The 16,128-nt window shown below is 36.9% G+C and overlaps 1 protein-coding gene across 1 annotated transcript; it reads left to right on the top strand.

The window, feature by feature from the left end:
* Positions 1–3,580: 3,580 nt before the first annotated feature.
* Positions 3,581–12,557, top strand: Gpr33 (G protein-coupled receptor 33). Its single transcript, XM_063246453.1, has 2 exons — positions 3,581–3,713; positions 9,402–12,557. Exon 2 carries the CDS (start codon positions 9,408–9,410, stop codon positions 10,401–10,403), a length of 996 nt encoding a protein of 331 aa, XP_063102523.1. The 5' UTR covers positions 3,581–3,713; positions 9,402–9,407; the 3' UTR covers positions 10,404–12,557.
* The last annotated feature ends 3,571 nt before the right edge of the window (positions 12,558–16,128 follow it).

Here is a 16,128-nt window from a genome sequence, read left to right as displayed (position 1 = left end):
GACACAAATAGGATCTAAGGCTCAGTATTGTAGATCATAGTCAATAAGGTTGAAAGCAGCTTGTCAGTACAGGCTCCTGAATAAAGCTGAGTTTGTTTCCAATAGTTCTATCAAGGACTGTGTATTATTCCATTTTTATTACTCTACCAAAAGACCCACAGCTAGACAACCTAGGAAAAGCACTTATTAGCTGATTGTTCTGGAGGCTGATAATTCAAACATCTGAGTTCCAGCTGTGGTGAGGAAGTCCCTGGCTGCATTATCTCATGACAGCTGTCATCATGGTGGAAGCAAGGGGGAGAAGGAGCAATCACATGATGAGATAGCAAGTGACAGCATGGAGAGGACCCAGGCTTGCTCTTTTATAACAACCTAAACAACCCTCTCATGAGAACTAATCAGGGTCACACAAGCACCCTTATCCATTCCATCTCAGGGAAGCACCCCCAAAGACTTCACATGAAGCTGTCTTTCTTTAAGTTTCTACCATCTCTCATTTTGCCATCCTGGGAACCAAGCTTATACCATACGAACTCTTGGGGGGCACAGTCAAGCCATACTTACACCATGGCATCCTGCTAAGGACGGTAACTCAAAGCCACAAACCATGGCTGAAACTGAGAAGCCATGACCCAAAAATTCCTACAAATGGGAAAGTCCAGTTAAGAAAACAAAGCAAACAGACAGCAAAAAGGGACCGATAGGGGGTAAAAAGACATGGAACATGATGCAGGTTCAGAGCAAGGCCCATCCTCTTGATCACTGGCTAACTGGCTCCTTCAAGTCACCCTAATCTCATCAAACGTCACCTATAGAAAAGCCTCTGAGCTACCTTATCTAAAGTGACCACTTAGTCGCTCACCACATTTTCATGTGTTAATGTTCTGCATAGCACTGGAGTGCCAGCTGATGTTTTTCCTTTATATATTTATACACTAGTGTATCAGCCATCTCTTCCCACTAGAATGTAAACTCCATGAAAATATAGTTCTTCTCATTTACTCTGTATCCTCTGTAGCTAAAATGATGCTTCAAATTCAATATGCTGACTAAATAGTGGGTGAATGAATTAAAGCTCGTGAATGCTCCATCATTGTTAAAAGATAGGTAATTCTGGCTTTGGCCTACTGCTTCTTCCTACACTACTTAATCCTTTAAAAAAAAAAGAAAGAAAGAAAGAAAGAAAGAAAGAAAGAAAGAAAGAAAGAAAGAAAGAAAGAAAAGGAATTTCAGCCAAGTTCTTCTTCCTCGCTCTCATTCTAGACTTCCAAATTCTATAATTAATAAAATATATAAATAGCAAATATATTAGTGACTGTATTTAATTTTCCCCAAAGAAAAACAGGCACTGGGGCTAATAACACCATTAGGTAGTCCAAAATTGAATTCTTCTATAACTCCTCCAAATAATCTCGGTAATATTTTCTTCCAGTAAGTAATTAAACCAATGATATTAATGGTCAGGAAATACGCAGACTGTATTAAAGGAATTAACTTCTCTTCTGTGGCTTTAGGGATGTGGTTTCATTCAGTTCGCTTTTCATATTTCAAATTAAATCAGGTGATTTCAAGAAAAGAACTCATAGAAACAGAAACTGTTTTATGTTGTTCTGATACAACTACAGTATGAAATAGATTACCAATGCAGATGCAGATGACATAACTGAGGGACCTTTAAACATACAATTTCCAAAGTCCAGAACATAATCTCCTCAACATCCCCAGGCTCTTTGGTTCAGATATTGTGTTCCTTAATAACTGTAAATATTAAAGAGAATTACTCTAAATTATTTATCTTGCTTTTCCCAATCTCAAACACTCTCTGGTGTGCAATAGATACTCAATAAATGTTGCCTAAATCACACTGCTCAGATATTTGCTCCAGCCCCCTGGGCTTGCTGGTGTTCTGTTATAACTTGCACAATATTAGTATTAACTACCACTTATTTCATATTTTGTGTTAACCCTAAGACCTTACCTATGGTATCTCATTTAATCCACCCAAGAATACTTTAAAGATATATTGCTTTTCATATTTTTGTTGTCATTGTCAGACACTAACAAATGAGGAAACTGAAACATAAAAGGGACAGAGTGTGAATTTTATCTAGGGTTTGGCTTTCTAGCCTATATTGCCTGTGCAATCAGTAAGTATAACAAGTACTTTTAGTGCATATTATTTCTGCTTCAACTTCTTCATTAACTGATAATGGGATCTAGGACACCTTCTTAAATATCTCTAAGGATCTTAGTCTCTTTGCCTATAGAATGAGAATTTGGTGAAAACCTATTTTTTTGCCTTTCTGTGTCTCTTTTTGCTAATCTGCAAAATTAGTAGGCTTGGATCTCATAATACTTCTAATGGCTTCTGGATCTATGCATTAACTCAAAAGTTCTGAAAACCTGGTAAGAAACCCCTTTTAAAATGCAGTAGAATGATTGAAAAAGTAATACCCAGCCTGGAAAAGTCAGTTCTTAGGTTGAAGGTCACAGCTACAAATGGAAGCCTATTTCTAATGAAACTACCGTCTTAAAGTTTTACAATCTCAGTGTAACCCAGTAATGGTTCTGATGCCCAAGTCTTTAGCACTACAGCTACACAGGGGTTTTGATGTACCTTCTCCACTGCTAGTGAAAAGATGAAGAGAAAAGAAAGCAGAAAAGAAATCAGGACACCCATATCAGCACAGAGGGAAATTCAGAAAAATTTCAGAGATGGATTAGAGAGGGGAAAAGAGGAGATATAGCACTGAGTCAGTAATGGTTCTAATTGCATAACCCTGAATTTTAGTGTTTTTTATAAGATCGTCTTCTAAGATGTGGTAACTAACTGTGTGTTTTTTCCACTCTTCTCAACAATTGCACAAATGCAGATGATTCTGCCTGCCAGTCTTCATCTTTCCAATAATATGACTCTTTGGCCTGTCTTCATACAACTCTCTCTCTCTTTCTCTCTCTCTCTCTCTCTCTATCGCTGTCTCTCTCTCTCTCTCTCTCTCTCTCTCTCTCTCTCTCTCTCTCTCTCTCTCTCTCTCTGTCTCTCTCTCTCTCTGTTTTTTTCTATACTGGCCTTTATCACACTAGATAGTCCAGGCTCATAGTGGCAATCCTCCTGCCTCAGCCTCCTGAGTTCTGGGATTACAGAAGTGCCACCATGCCTGGCTCAAACATTTCATTTTAATGTGAAACTCAGTAACTCAGTGTTCAAATTTTCTCTAACCATTTTCTTCCCAGAAGATTAGTTAGCTCTCCAGTTTTTCTCCATGCCAGGTATTTACCACCTTCCTATGTACCCAACATCCTCCATCAATATGCTAATAAAAACCCTAGAATTGAGATACACTGGATGCCTGGTTGAGTGACTGACTATGAGAAAGTAATTGTTAATCAGTGTTTTAATATCTGAAATTAGCTTGTTGACATTAAATAGAAATTACTTTGTTTATGAAATTTCTATATTCCCCTTTAAAATGAAATTATTTGAAGAAGTAATACTCTCTCTGCTTCCACCTTACAGTAGTACACTCCCCAAAATAAGGAAGAACAAGAAAACTCACGGAGTATTTAAATTTAAAACTGAGACGTTGCATCAGCAAGAAGGCAGGTAAAATGAAGACAAAATGTCACTGATTTTTGCTTCCATCTCTAGAAAGAAGATTGGTGATTGACTTTGGCATGTTCGAGACCATCAGGCTTGAAGACATCACTTGGAGGTAAGATTCCCTGGACCAGCAGATTTCTCCAGTGCTATCTCCTGAATAGACCCTCCCTGTGACCCTTCCCCACAAAGTAGCTCTACATACTTTTATGGAGGAGCATCTTCCTGAAAGTCACTTGTGCCACCTGGTATCATTACAACAAAGCTCTTTTGAGAGGTTAGCAGAGGAGATGAATATGTAGATTTTTCAGAAATCCCAGGAATACTTCAGCACCTTGAGGAATAAAGAATTGTGGCCTGCAGGATTAAAAGGACAAGATAAAAATCTGATTGAAAAAGTAAATTAGGGCCAAGGATTTAGCGCAGTGGCCTAAGCGCCTGTCTGGCAAGTGTGAGGTTGTGAGTTTGATCCCTGGTACTAAAAAAATAAATAAATAAAATTAATTAATTTTAAAAGGGCAGTGTGAGGGGGGCTGGGGATTTAGCTCAGCAGCATAAGCGCCTGCCTTGCAAGCAGGCAGTCGTGAGTTCGATCCCCGGTACTGATAAAAAGGAAAAAGACCAAAAAAAAAAAGGGCAATGTGAGGCTCTTACCACTCTTAATTTAACAAATTGAACAATAGTAGGTTAAAACAATTACTGAGTACTTACCATATGCCATGAAGGGAACTAAGTAATTTAAATGTGCTTTCTCAGTCTTCATAAAAATTCACATAGGCCAAGGAGAAAAAGACTAAAAGAGTTAAGAGTCTAAGCTCACAGAGCTTGTAAGGTTGGATGCAAACTGAGGACTGTGGCATGACTAAGCCTGAGCTCTGCTCCATTAGTTTATACTCGCATACTGTAAAACCTTCTGAAAAGAGCGTTTAGAATGAAGACTTCTTATTACATGGACTAAATCAAAGGTCCCAGGGAATGTGATGTGGTTTTCAGAACCACTACCAGCACAGATCAGCAAAGCTTCACTTTGATTTTGCTCACACCCTACAATATTTTTGGATACCTTTGTGGAGCTTGGTCATGTAATTTGTTTTAAAAGCCCCTAAAATTCAGTTTCCAATATGCACATATACAAAGGAATCCCCATATATACACAATGCACAGGTACACAAACACCACAGACAGCATTCCAAATGCTGGCAGGCAGTCACATACAAACCACACATACCACACATACACACACCACATAGATACATTATAGATACACAGACTACATTCGCACAAATATGCACACACACAGAGAAAGGTTCAAATATATACTCCATGGATAAAAACACATACCACAGAGAGCATATTCCTGACTGTATACACACAAGTACACCACAGATACAGAGAAGCCAGACATAACCTACACACAAACACACACAGAGTATTGGAAAATACTCCAAGAGATTTTATTTCTTCTTGTTTACTCAAACCCTAGTACGGTCTAGTTTCTACCGTACACATCACATCATTCACATCTCACCTTCTGCTACTCTTCTCTCTCTGTCTCACTCCAGAACAATTAGTTAACACAACTTCTTTGATTCCCCAGAATAATCACCTACATAAGAGTTGTAGGTTAATCGGAAGAAAGGACATTACCTTACATCAAAACACAGCACGTGGATTAAAATGGAGTATTAGACACCAAGTTTTACACCCTGTGTCATTTCTACTTCTCCCTTTCTCCTATTTAGGCCTTCTGACTTTCTGCTGAGTTTTTCCTGCCCATCCTGTCTCACGACCATCCTCAACTCCCTTCCCAAGGTCTCAGGGGCTCTACACAGCCTCTTTTAAGAATTTACACTCTTGCCAGGTATGATGGTACATTCCTGTCATTCCAGCACTTAGGAGGCAGAGGCAGGAAAGTGGCCATGAGTTCAAAGCTAGCCAGGGTTACACAAGGAAGTTCAAGTCCAGTATGTTCTACCTAGTGAGGCCCTGTTTAAAAAAAAAAAGGCTTTGCACTCTTCTACTTGGCACTGTCTATTTCAAACTCTAAGGACTTCACTTTTTATTCCCAAAGCAAACTGTTAAGATATTTTCTGATGAGGGAACCACTTTTCTACTTTAAAGAAAAACTTTGCAACTCTTTTAGAAGGTAAAATTAACACAAGACAGTTGGGGTTTTTTGATAGCAATTAATTTTCTTTTCTCTTTATATTCCTAGAATGATTTTGCTTAGTGAGGAAACTACATCAATAGTAATTTCTATTGCTTTATTCTATTTATCAAAAACCAATTTGTTGATATGATTCTGTTGTAATAGCTATTTTCCAAAATCTGTTCTCAGGTTTGTATTTTCAGTACTATCAAAACCGTTATCCAAAAAATTGGATATTTTAGATACTTTGATATTTACAGGCCCTGATTCATGGGTCATTATCAAAAGTACTCCATATGAATTACCAGTTTTCAAAGAAGCTATCTAAAATAGTGGTAGGGTTCATCTTCATAACAGAAAATGTGTGGTAGAGATGTTGGTGGATACAAGAAATGTAACACTTTTTTTAAATTTTTATTTTATTAGTGTATGTTGGCAATACATTATATTTATATACCCCTTAAGGAGTAAGTACATGTACTTAACATACCATGATTCTTTTTTATTCTCCTTTCCCTCCCCTCCCTCATTTCCCTCTGTCTCTAGATTCCATTTCCATATTATTATGTTTTAATCCATGTCTTTGACATAAAATGTCTGCATTCTTTGGGAATATGTGGTGCATATATACACACCACATCTTAAATCTTTTTATGTCTCCTTCTCCTCCTCCCCTCCATTTACCTTTGCTCTCTCAAAACTATTTCAGTTTTCAAAATTTCTATCCCTCTGTTTCCTTTCATCAATATATTATTTTGCTCCTTATTTATATTTTGCATTACTCAGTGAAAGGAACCACGTGGTATTTAAGTTCATATATCTGAGTTTTCACTTAACATTGTGCTTACCATGTATATTTATTGTCCTATAAGTGTCTCACATTTATGCTTCTTTTAGACAGACTTTATTCCATTATGTATAGATACCACATTTGCTTTATCCATTTGTCTGTTGGACACACATTGTTTCCAGGATTTAACTGCTATGAATTATGCTACTATAAACATCAGTATGTATATATCGTTATAATGTGGTGCCTTTAGGTATTTGGGGAAGATGCGTAGAAGGGAAATAGAAATGGAATTTCTATTTTTTATTTCTTTGAGGAATCTCCAGGCTGATTTTCATAGTGATTGTACAGTGGCACTTTTGCTCACAAACTTTATTTGTTCTATGATTGTGGAAATGACCCCATTTGTGTTTGTATGGGAGAGATGGCCGTGTTCATGTTTGCACCTGATCCAGAGTTTGCAAAAAAAAAAAAATTGCCAAGCAACTGTGTTTGCAAACCAAGTTGTTTGAAAACAAAAGCATTTATGAACTGAGGTACCCCTGTGCTAACTTACATTCTCACCAACAATGGAGAAAGGTTCCTCTTTCATCACAACCATAACAGTATTTGTTGATGATAGCTGTTCTTTCCGTTGTGAGATAAAACCTTAGTGTTGTTTTGTTTTGCATTTCTCTATGGTTAGAGACATTGAGCATTCTTTTTTATATGCTCTTTGGCCATTTGTACCTCTTCTTCTGAGAAGTGTCTATTTATTTCATTTGCCCATTTTCTCATTGGGTCTTTTATTTTGGGTGGTTTGACTTTTTACATTCTCTACGTGTTCTAGATATTAGTCATCTGTCTGAGGATTAGCTGGCAAAACTTTTTCCTGTCCTATAGGTTGTCCCTTCACCCTACAGATTGTTTGCTTTGCTGTGAAGATTTTAATTTGATATAATTCCATTCATCGACTTTCTTGAGTAATTGGAGTTCTGTTCATAAGCTACTTTCCTACAACTATGATTTCAAGAGTTTTACCTATTTTATCTTCCAGTAGATTGCTTCTATTTTAATGTTAAGATCTTTGAATCATCTTTATTTTAATTTAGTACATGGAAAGATAATTGATCCAGCTTCAGTCTTCTACATATTGATAGCCAGTTCTCCCAGCACCAAGAAAGTTAACACCTTTAAGCCTCACAATTTCCTCTGCTTAAAGATTTGCCTGCTGAACCTTGCGGAAAAAGAAGGAATGACTTTTATAGAAAGTTCCTGGCATATAACAAGTATCAAACAAATGTGAATTCCTTGACTTCTAGATCCTTCTCCACCCCTCCTCGAGTGAAAAAGAACTGCATTCTCCAGCACACTTTCCCCTTTGTTGATGATTTTGAAGGTGCTTAGTGACGTAGGGCTTCAATATCAAGACTTATCAAATGCTAAGTATTAGAATTCTAAATAATAGTATTTACTATTTATACATAGCTTATGAGAGAAATCTAAATATAGCCTCCTTTGATTACTATTCTACAACAGTTACTGTTATTTTTGTTGCTTAAATTTATTTCATTAGCAACATCTGTCCTCTTCAAGTTTGCTTAGTCAAGTAAAACTGATTCTAAATTGTCTTATTCAAGTTTTTTGTGACCATTAAAAATAGCTACACTTCTGGTTAATTCCTAAAAGAAGATTTTTACCCATCTAAATTACTGAACAATTGCCAAAATGTCCCAACCTTTATTTGTCTTTTATATTTTTTATCTATAATATTTCTATTTTTCATGCTCAGATTAATCTGATCTTAATGCCTCATACAGCATAAAAGTACAGGACTTAGACAAGTATTTGAATTATTTTTAAATTTTATTTTAAAGAGAAATATACGGGGCCAGGGATTTAACTCAGGGACATAACACCTGTTTGGAAAGCTCGAGGTTGTGAATTTGATCCCTGGTACCAAAAAAAAAAAAAAAAAAAAAGAGAGAGAGAGAGAGAGAGAGAGAGAGAGAAACACAGAAAAAGCAATCAAACAAACAAAAAAGGCCAAACAATGACCAAAACAAATAGTAATATAGGTTTTCAAAACAAGATGATAGGAATTCAACAATGGTTGTAATATTGCATATTGTTATCTTCAAAATAAGTTGCTCAGGTTACCAGATACAGGCATGTAAAATTGATCAAACAATATGATTTCTCCTTTGAGCAGTTTCTTTCCCTTTCACTATACCTATTGTAACTTTTGGGTCTTATTTACTCTTTCTGTTTCTTACACTTGTGAGACAATACAGTTTTCACTCACGCCAGTCTGATTTATTTCAGTTATGAGTATGGTTTCTAGTTGCATCCATTTACCTATAAAAGTCTCTAGTTTACCCTATTTATATGTAATAGTATAATAGTATAATAGTATATATAATAGTATAATAGTATAATAGTACCCTATTTATATGTAAATAGTATAATGTTATTTTAAAATGCCACACCTTTTTATCCATTCTGTGATCGCTGGGCATTTGGGCATTTGGGTTGTTTCCAAGATCTGGCTATTACAAATTGTGCAGCTATAAATATGGGTGCACACATATAGCTGTGGTATGATGATGTTTTCAAATATCAGAAGGGGAATTGCTGAATCAAATGGAACCTCTAATTCTAATTTCTTAAGGAATCTCCACACTGAGTTCCACCAGTCTACACTCGCACCAACAGTGTAGAAGTGTTCCTTTTTCCTCACATCGCAGTATTTGAATTATCATAGAAATATTGTTTGTCACTCTTAAAAATGTTGTCATTTGGACTACTGCTAAAAAAAAAACCCTTTTAATATCTTTGTTTAAACTTGTAATTATAGTTGTAATTTTCACTTTTTCTCTCCTTAGGTAATTATGGATCTGATCAACTCCACCAATCATCCAATCAATACCTCTACTTTAGTAAACAATAGCACTCACTTTCCATTACCTGCCTCAAAAATCATCATTGCCCTTCCTTTGTTCATATCATCTATAATCGGTACCGTCACCAATGGGCTCTACCTATGGGTGCTAAAGTTCAAAATGAAAAAGACTGTTAACACCCTCTTATTCTTCCACCTCATTCTTTCATATTTTATTCCAACATTGATCCTGCCATTTTTAGCCACCTCCCTTCTCCAGGACAATCACTGGAACTTTGGAACTGCCTTGTGCAAAGTCTTCAACAGCACTTTGTCTGTGACCATGTTTGCCTCAGTTTTCTTCCTCTCTGCCATCAGTCTGGATCGTTATCTCCTCACTCTTCACCCGGCATGGTCCCAGCAGCACCGAACCCCACGCTGGGCTTCCAGCATTGTCCTGGGAATCTGGATCTCTGCCACTGCCCTCGGTATACCCTATCTGGTTTTCAGGGAGACACATCACAACCGCAAAGGAATTGTGACCTGCCGAAATAACTATGCTGTGTCTAGCAACTGGAACAGCAGAGAGATACAAACATTAAGGCAACAGATTCATGTGGCCTGTTTCATCAGCCGTTTCTTGCTAGGTTTCTTTCTGCCTTTATTCATCATCATCTTTTGTTACAGAAGGGTAGCCAGCAAGATGAAAGAGAGGGGCCTGTTTAAATCCAGGAAGCCCTTCAAAGTTATGACAACTGCCATTGTCTCTTTCTTTGTGTGTTGGATGCCTTACCATGTATACCAGGGCTTACTTCTCACTAAGAACCAGTCACAACTTTTAGAGTTGAGTCTGATAATTACAGTGGTGACAACATCTTTCAATAATATCTTTTCTCCTATACTCTATCTATTTACTGGGGAGAATTTCAAAAAGGTTTTCAAGAAATCTATTATCACTCTGTTTAAGTCAACATTTAGTGATGAGTTTTCTGCAGAAAGGACTTAAAACCTAAATTCAGAAGATTAAATTTAAATTCTGGACCCTTAAATAAGTGTGGACTCTATTAATTATATCACTAGAGATATATCCTCTACTTTTGTATACTATACTCCCTACATTAAAGAGACATCTAAATTGTACTATAGTTAGATCTATAAATATTGCCTTAGTTACTTTTCTTATTTCTGAAACAAAATACCTGACACCTGGGGGCTGGGAATTTAGCTCAGTAGCATAAGCACCTGCCTTGTAAGCACGCAGTCATGAGTTCAATTCCCAGTACCGATGAGAAAAAAAACTGACACCCAAAATTAACAGAGAAAAGATTTGTGTTACTCACATTTTATAGAGATTTATGCTCATAGTCAGCGAGGTCCAAGGCAGGGTGGCATGGCAGAGAGACATCACAGAGGAGAAACAACTCATGACAGGCAGAAGACAGCAAAAACAAATGACAATAGCAACTTTTTCTCTCTCTTATATTCTACCTAAGCTACCCACCTCAGGGTGAGTGCCAAACCAATCAGCAGACTAATTTAATAATCACATACCCTTAAGCCTAGCGTTGCACCATCAATCAACCACACACTCTAGAACCAGCCACCTCTGAAAAAGCCCCATCTCTGACTGCATGAAGCTTTGGAGATACACCAAAACAAGCCATAACAAATATAAAAGGGGCTCTAAGGAAACAAGCAACAGATCATATTGTAAATGTAATTTGTTTTAAGCTTTTTAAACTGTAGTACAATATATATAACATAAAATTAGCCATTTTAAGGAAACTACATTGATACTAATTATGTTTGTTTTGTTGTGAAACAAACCATCACCATTATCTAGTTTTAAAATTTTTTCATCAATTCAAAAAGAAACTCTCAACTCACTAAATAATCACTCTCCATTCCTCCATCCCCATTTCCTAGCAAGCTCTAATCTGCTTTCTGTTTCCATTATTTGCATATTTGAGATACTCTATATAAGTGAAATCATAGAATAAATAAAGACATATAATATTAGTCTTCTGTGGTCTGATTTATTTCACTAGCATGATGTTTTCAAGGCTCCTCTATGTTATACATGTATCAGAATTTCATTTCTTTTTATGTCTAAATTATATTCCATGGTTATATATGGCATTTTTGAAATCCATTTATCTATTGATGGATACACGGATCATTTTCACCTTCTGACTATTGTGAATAATGTTACTTTGATCATTTGTGTGAAAGTATCTGAGTTCTCTTTTCAATTATTTTATATCAGAGTGGAATTACTGGGTTAAATCATAATACTCTGTTTCATTTTATGAGGAAACATGTTACTTTCCCACTAACAATATAAAAAAGTTTTAGTTTCCCTATTTTTTTAACAACACTTGCTATTTTCCTTTTTAAAATAACTATTATAACTTAGGGCACTAGGAAACAAAGCAACCTGCTTGCCTGGTAATCAGCCATGAGCCTACTGATAAGCAGCCATGAGCCTACTGGCACACAGGCTGAGAATCAAACATCCCATTCCCCCCACCATTAACAAATGAGAGCCAGAGGTCTGTTCATTTCTTGGGAGGCTGACCATATGCAATATAGCAAATATGGGGGATTTCTTTCTACCATCTCTTTGAAGGCAAATATTATCACTATTTTGCTTTGTTCTGATTAATTGTCTTGTTCTATTCAATATTCTGTTTTGATAAGTCCTATAATGTTCTGTATTTGGTTTGATTTTGCTATCCTTGATTGAAAGGACAACTATTGTGAAGATAACAAGATATACTATGGTACTATTACTGCTATCCCAGTATCCTGCTGTGATGTTCTGTAGCAATTTCACTGCATTGACTCATATGGCTTTGTTCTGTCTTGTTCTGTTGTATTTTACTACCTTCAAAGCATAAAAGGTTTTAAAAAATAATTATCATAAAGGTTTAAGGGTGCTGAGTGGAATAGGGAAAAAGAGTTAAAACATATTATTTACAGGATGAATTCCCTATGATAAATGTAACCATTACAAACAGCAAGTATGTACTGATAAAGAAATAAAATTATTGTCATCCTCATATATTGAAATAGTGCCCTTGAGATTCTTAACTTTTAGTTTTTTAAGTTAGGAATATTGATTTCTAAATGGCAATAGCATCTAAGTATTTAAATTGTCTGTCACAGAATCTTCTAGAAAATCGAGTGTAAAGGTATTTATACTTTAATGTTTTAAGTATAGAGATAGCCTAAGTGCCTTTTTAGATAATTCTAGATTAAGCTATCTCTAAAATATGAGACTAAAACAATTAAAATATAAGAATCTTCTTGTTGTGATATGTTTACTTTTATAACAGCAATAACAATATTAATTTATCTTCCCTAGTTTTCAAGTTTTGCTTCAAGTTTTTGCAATACATTAATGCACTAAATTATATGAGACCACATAATATTATAGGCCTGAGGGCCAGGCATAGTGGTTCATGTTTGTAATCCCAGCACTTGAGAGGCAGAGGCAGAAGGATTGCTGCAAATTTGAGGTCAGCCTTGGCTACAAAGTGAACTCAAGGCCAACCTAAACTACATAGTGAAATTCTGTCTTAAAAAGACAAAAAAAAAATTATACACACACACACACACACACACACACACTCACACACACACACACACACACACACACACACACACAGGCCTGTTTGTTTAGTTATTGTATTACTCAACTTTGGATCCCTGTGGCTAAATACCTTAGATAAATCAATCTCCAATGAAGAAACCAAAATAACAACAATAAAAAAAGAGTCCCAGAAAGGACAGAAATTTAATTTTATGGTTAACTTCTTACAGAGAGAAAGTAACAATAGTTTGATACCTTGAAATTCCTACTAGCTGGCATGGTGCCAAGGCTTCCTAGGGCAACAAAGGACTGGATTTTTCATTCTTGAAATATGACCCCTTAAAAATTTGGATAGGTCAAAACCTTCACTGTTACCCTTTATTTGAAGTTTTAAAGCCTAAACAGTTTTCCCAGAGGGGGGTTGGGATTGATGCCCAAGCTGTGGCTCTGAGTGACCCTGCAGTAAGAAGAGCTTGGTATGCTTCCCACCCCACTATCTCCAAGTCCTGGCAAACCTGTGGAAATTTTATGGTGCAGGACTAAAGAACAAAGTTATTGGATGGAATTCAGGGTCCTTTATAACAAAAACTGCGCTTTGGAAATGATGACTGAGTGCCTTTAGTCATCCTCTTCAGACCTGCTACAATAAAACAAAACAAAACAAAACAAAAACCATGCACTGGAATGTATAGTTTACTCCTCCAGGACAGCAAGAAGAGTATTTCTTTTCTATAATATTATATACAATTGATATTCAATAAAAGATAATTAATGAAAGTTGAATACAGAAAATCACAATACATACAACTAACTACAAAGTATAACATCATGTACAATACACTGTATAAATATATTATTAAAACTTTGTTTTAAAAAGAAGTTAATTTATGTTAAAGAAAATAGGGCATAAATTTAAGAAAATTCCCCTGAGATATATTTTTAACTTCTCATAAAATTCTGGTAAACTTTTAGAAAACATACCTGTTGAGTTCATCAGCCTCCTCACTATTTTATACTAGCAGGGCCCAAGAGATTTATAAACAAAGAATTGATGGTTTTGCTTTGTGGAACTAGTGCATGGAAACAGTGTTTCAATATTATGTTTCTAATATTACCCAATTATATAAATCTACTTTGTTTTATTAGCATCAAACTGGTTCAAGAATAGAAAAGAGGGGTGATGAGAGATGAGTTTTAAAGACTAACCTAAGTCCTTTCCTCAAGAAACAACTCTTTGTTTTAATGAGATGAGTAAGCATCCCAACTACGGACATATGGACAAAAGGTTAGTGTAAGTAAGATGGTGTACACTATGTAAAACCAGTTACTTATTCCTGAGGAATTAAGGTCCACAATCATATAGTACTACAGTGTATGTGCCTGGCACTACTGGGGCTAGAAGAGTGAATAAGTCACAATCCCTTCCCTAAGGAGTTTAAGGCTAGTGTAGCTATTTTGAATTTGGCCCTACTTTATAATCATCTGAAATAGATTTTTAAAATTCCAGTATCCAGGCCTTACCCAAATCAATTAGGACCAAAATTTCTATGGCAAGACACAGAAATCAGTATTTTTTAAAAATTCTAGATTAACTCCAAAGTACAGTCAGAAGAAAAGCCCTTGTTCAATAGACATTAAAAAGTAGTAAAAAGGTAATTATAACACAAAGTAGTTAACTACGTTGGGGGTCCTAAGGGAATAAATATCCCTCAGTCCAGCCTTTGCCACTCAAAAAGCTTTCCTAGGTAAGGCACCATCTGGTGGAGTCTTGCAGAATAGTAGTTGCTATATGAAGGAGGCTAGTTTAACAAGGGAAGCAAACTGTGTAAAACCCAGGGAAGAAAAGAGGACAGTGCTACAAAGCAGCAGTAATGAAATTTCACTATGCAAACGAACCTTCTAATGATCTTGTTAAAATGCTGGTTCCGATTCAGTAAGTCTGGAGTAGGTCTAAGATTCTGCATTTTTAGTAGAATCTCAAGGAATTTCATTGTTCTTGGTCAAGCTAAGCAAAAAAGATAATTGCAACATATGTATGTGAAACAGGCTGGTGACAATGAAATAGAAAAGTCAGCCAAGACTAGATCCTGAGAATCTGTGCGAAGGATTTTGGATGTGAGCATCAACTTTATCCTGAGGGTATCAGTCACTGAAGCATCTTAAGCCAAACAGTAATAGAATCAGATCTGCATTTTAGAAATATCTCTCTGGCTGCTATCATAGACAGAGCCTATAACTGGAGGTAAAGCCAGCTGCGGTGGTATCTGCCTGTAATCCAGCACCCTGGGAGGCTGAGGCAGGAAGATCCAAAGTTTGAGCCCAGCCCAGACAACTTAACAAAATCCTCTCTCCAAATAATATTAAATAAATAAATAGAACTGGGGCTGTACCTCAGTGTGAGAAAAAAAAAAAAATAGAAGGAAGGAATGGAGGAAGAGAGGAAGGAAGGAAAGAAGGAAAAAGAAAGAAGGGAGAAAAGAAAGAATTAGAATTTGGCCCTATTTTATAATCACCTGAAATAGGGGAAGGAAAAGAAGGAGAAAGAAGAGGGGAGGGGAGAAATACTGGCCTGTCGATGTCGCTCCTGGCCGGCAGGAAGGACACACGACAAAGTCTGGCAGTGGACAACCTTTTCTTTTATTTTCCTTCTCCGTACAGCCTGCCCTGGGATCGCTCCCAGCCGAAGCCTCCTCTGGTCCGCTCCCCGCGACTCCTTCTGGGCTTTTACTTCCGGGCTTTTTCTTCCCCCCCAGGGGTGGCACCAGTATATATACGGATACAGTGTCCAATCATGTTAAAGTAAGCAAGGCAAGCTGATTGGCTAACATCATCAGTTGCCAGGCAGACTATATTGTTGAGCGGGTTGCTTACGCGGTAAGCAGGAAACTAACGTGCTCGATGGGAGGGGTAATCTACCTCAGGCTTTACTCTTTACTACAGGCCTCACGTCCGCCAAGTGAGGCAACCGGGCTCGGGGCTGCGGCTCCCAACATCTCCCCCTTTTTTATTTTTTATGAATGTGCGCATCGTAGCCCTTTCTGGACTGGGTGCAGAGGCTTATGCCCTATGCGTAGGCCCACCGTAGGTCCTTGGCTTAGACCCTGGTCGGCCGTCCCATGGTCTGCCAAGGCCCTGA

The sequence above is a fragment of the Cavia porcellus genome, unplaced genomic scaffold, assembly GCF_034190915.1.
Source record: "Cavia porcellus strain 051 isolate PalLab524CR breed Dunkin Hartley unplaced genomic scaffold, mCavPor4.1 scaffold_1, whole genome shotgun sequence".
NCBI lineage: Eukaryota > Metazoa > Chordata > Mammalia > Rodentia > Caviidae > Cavia > Cavia porcellus.
This window is presented reverse-complemented; position numbering and strand designations above follow the sequence as displayed.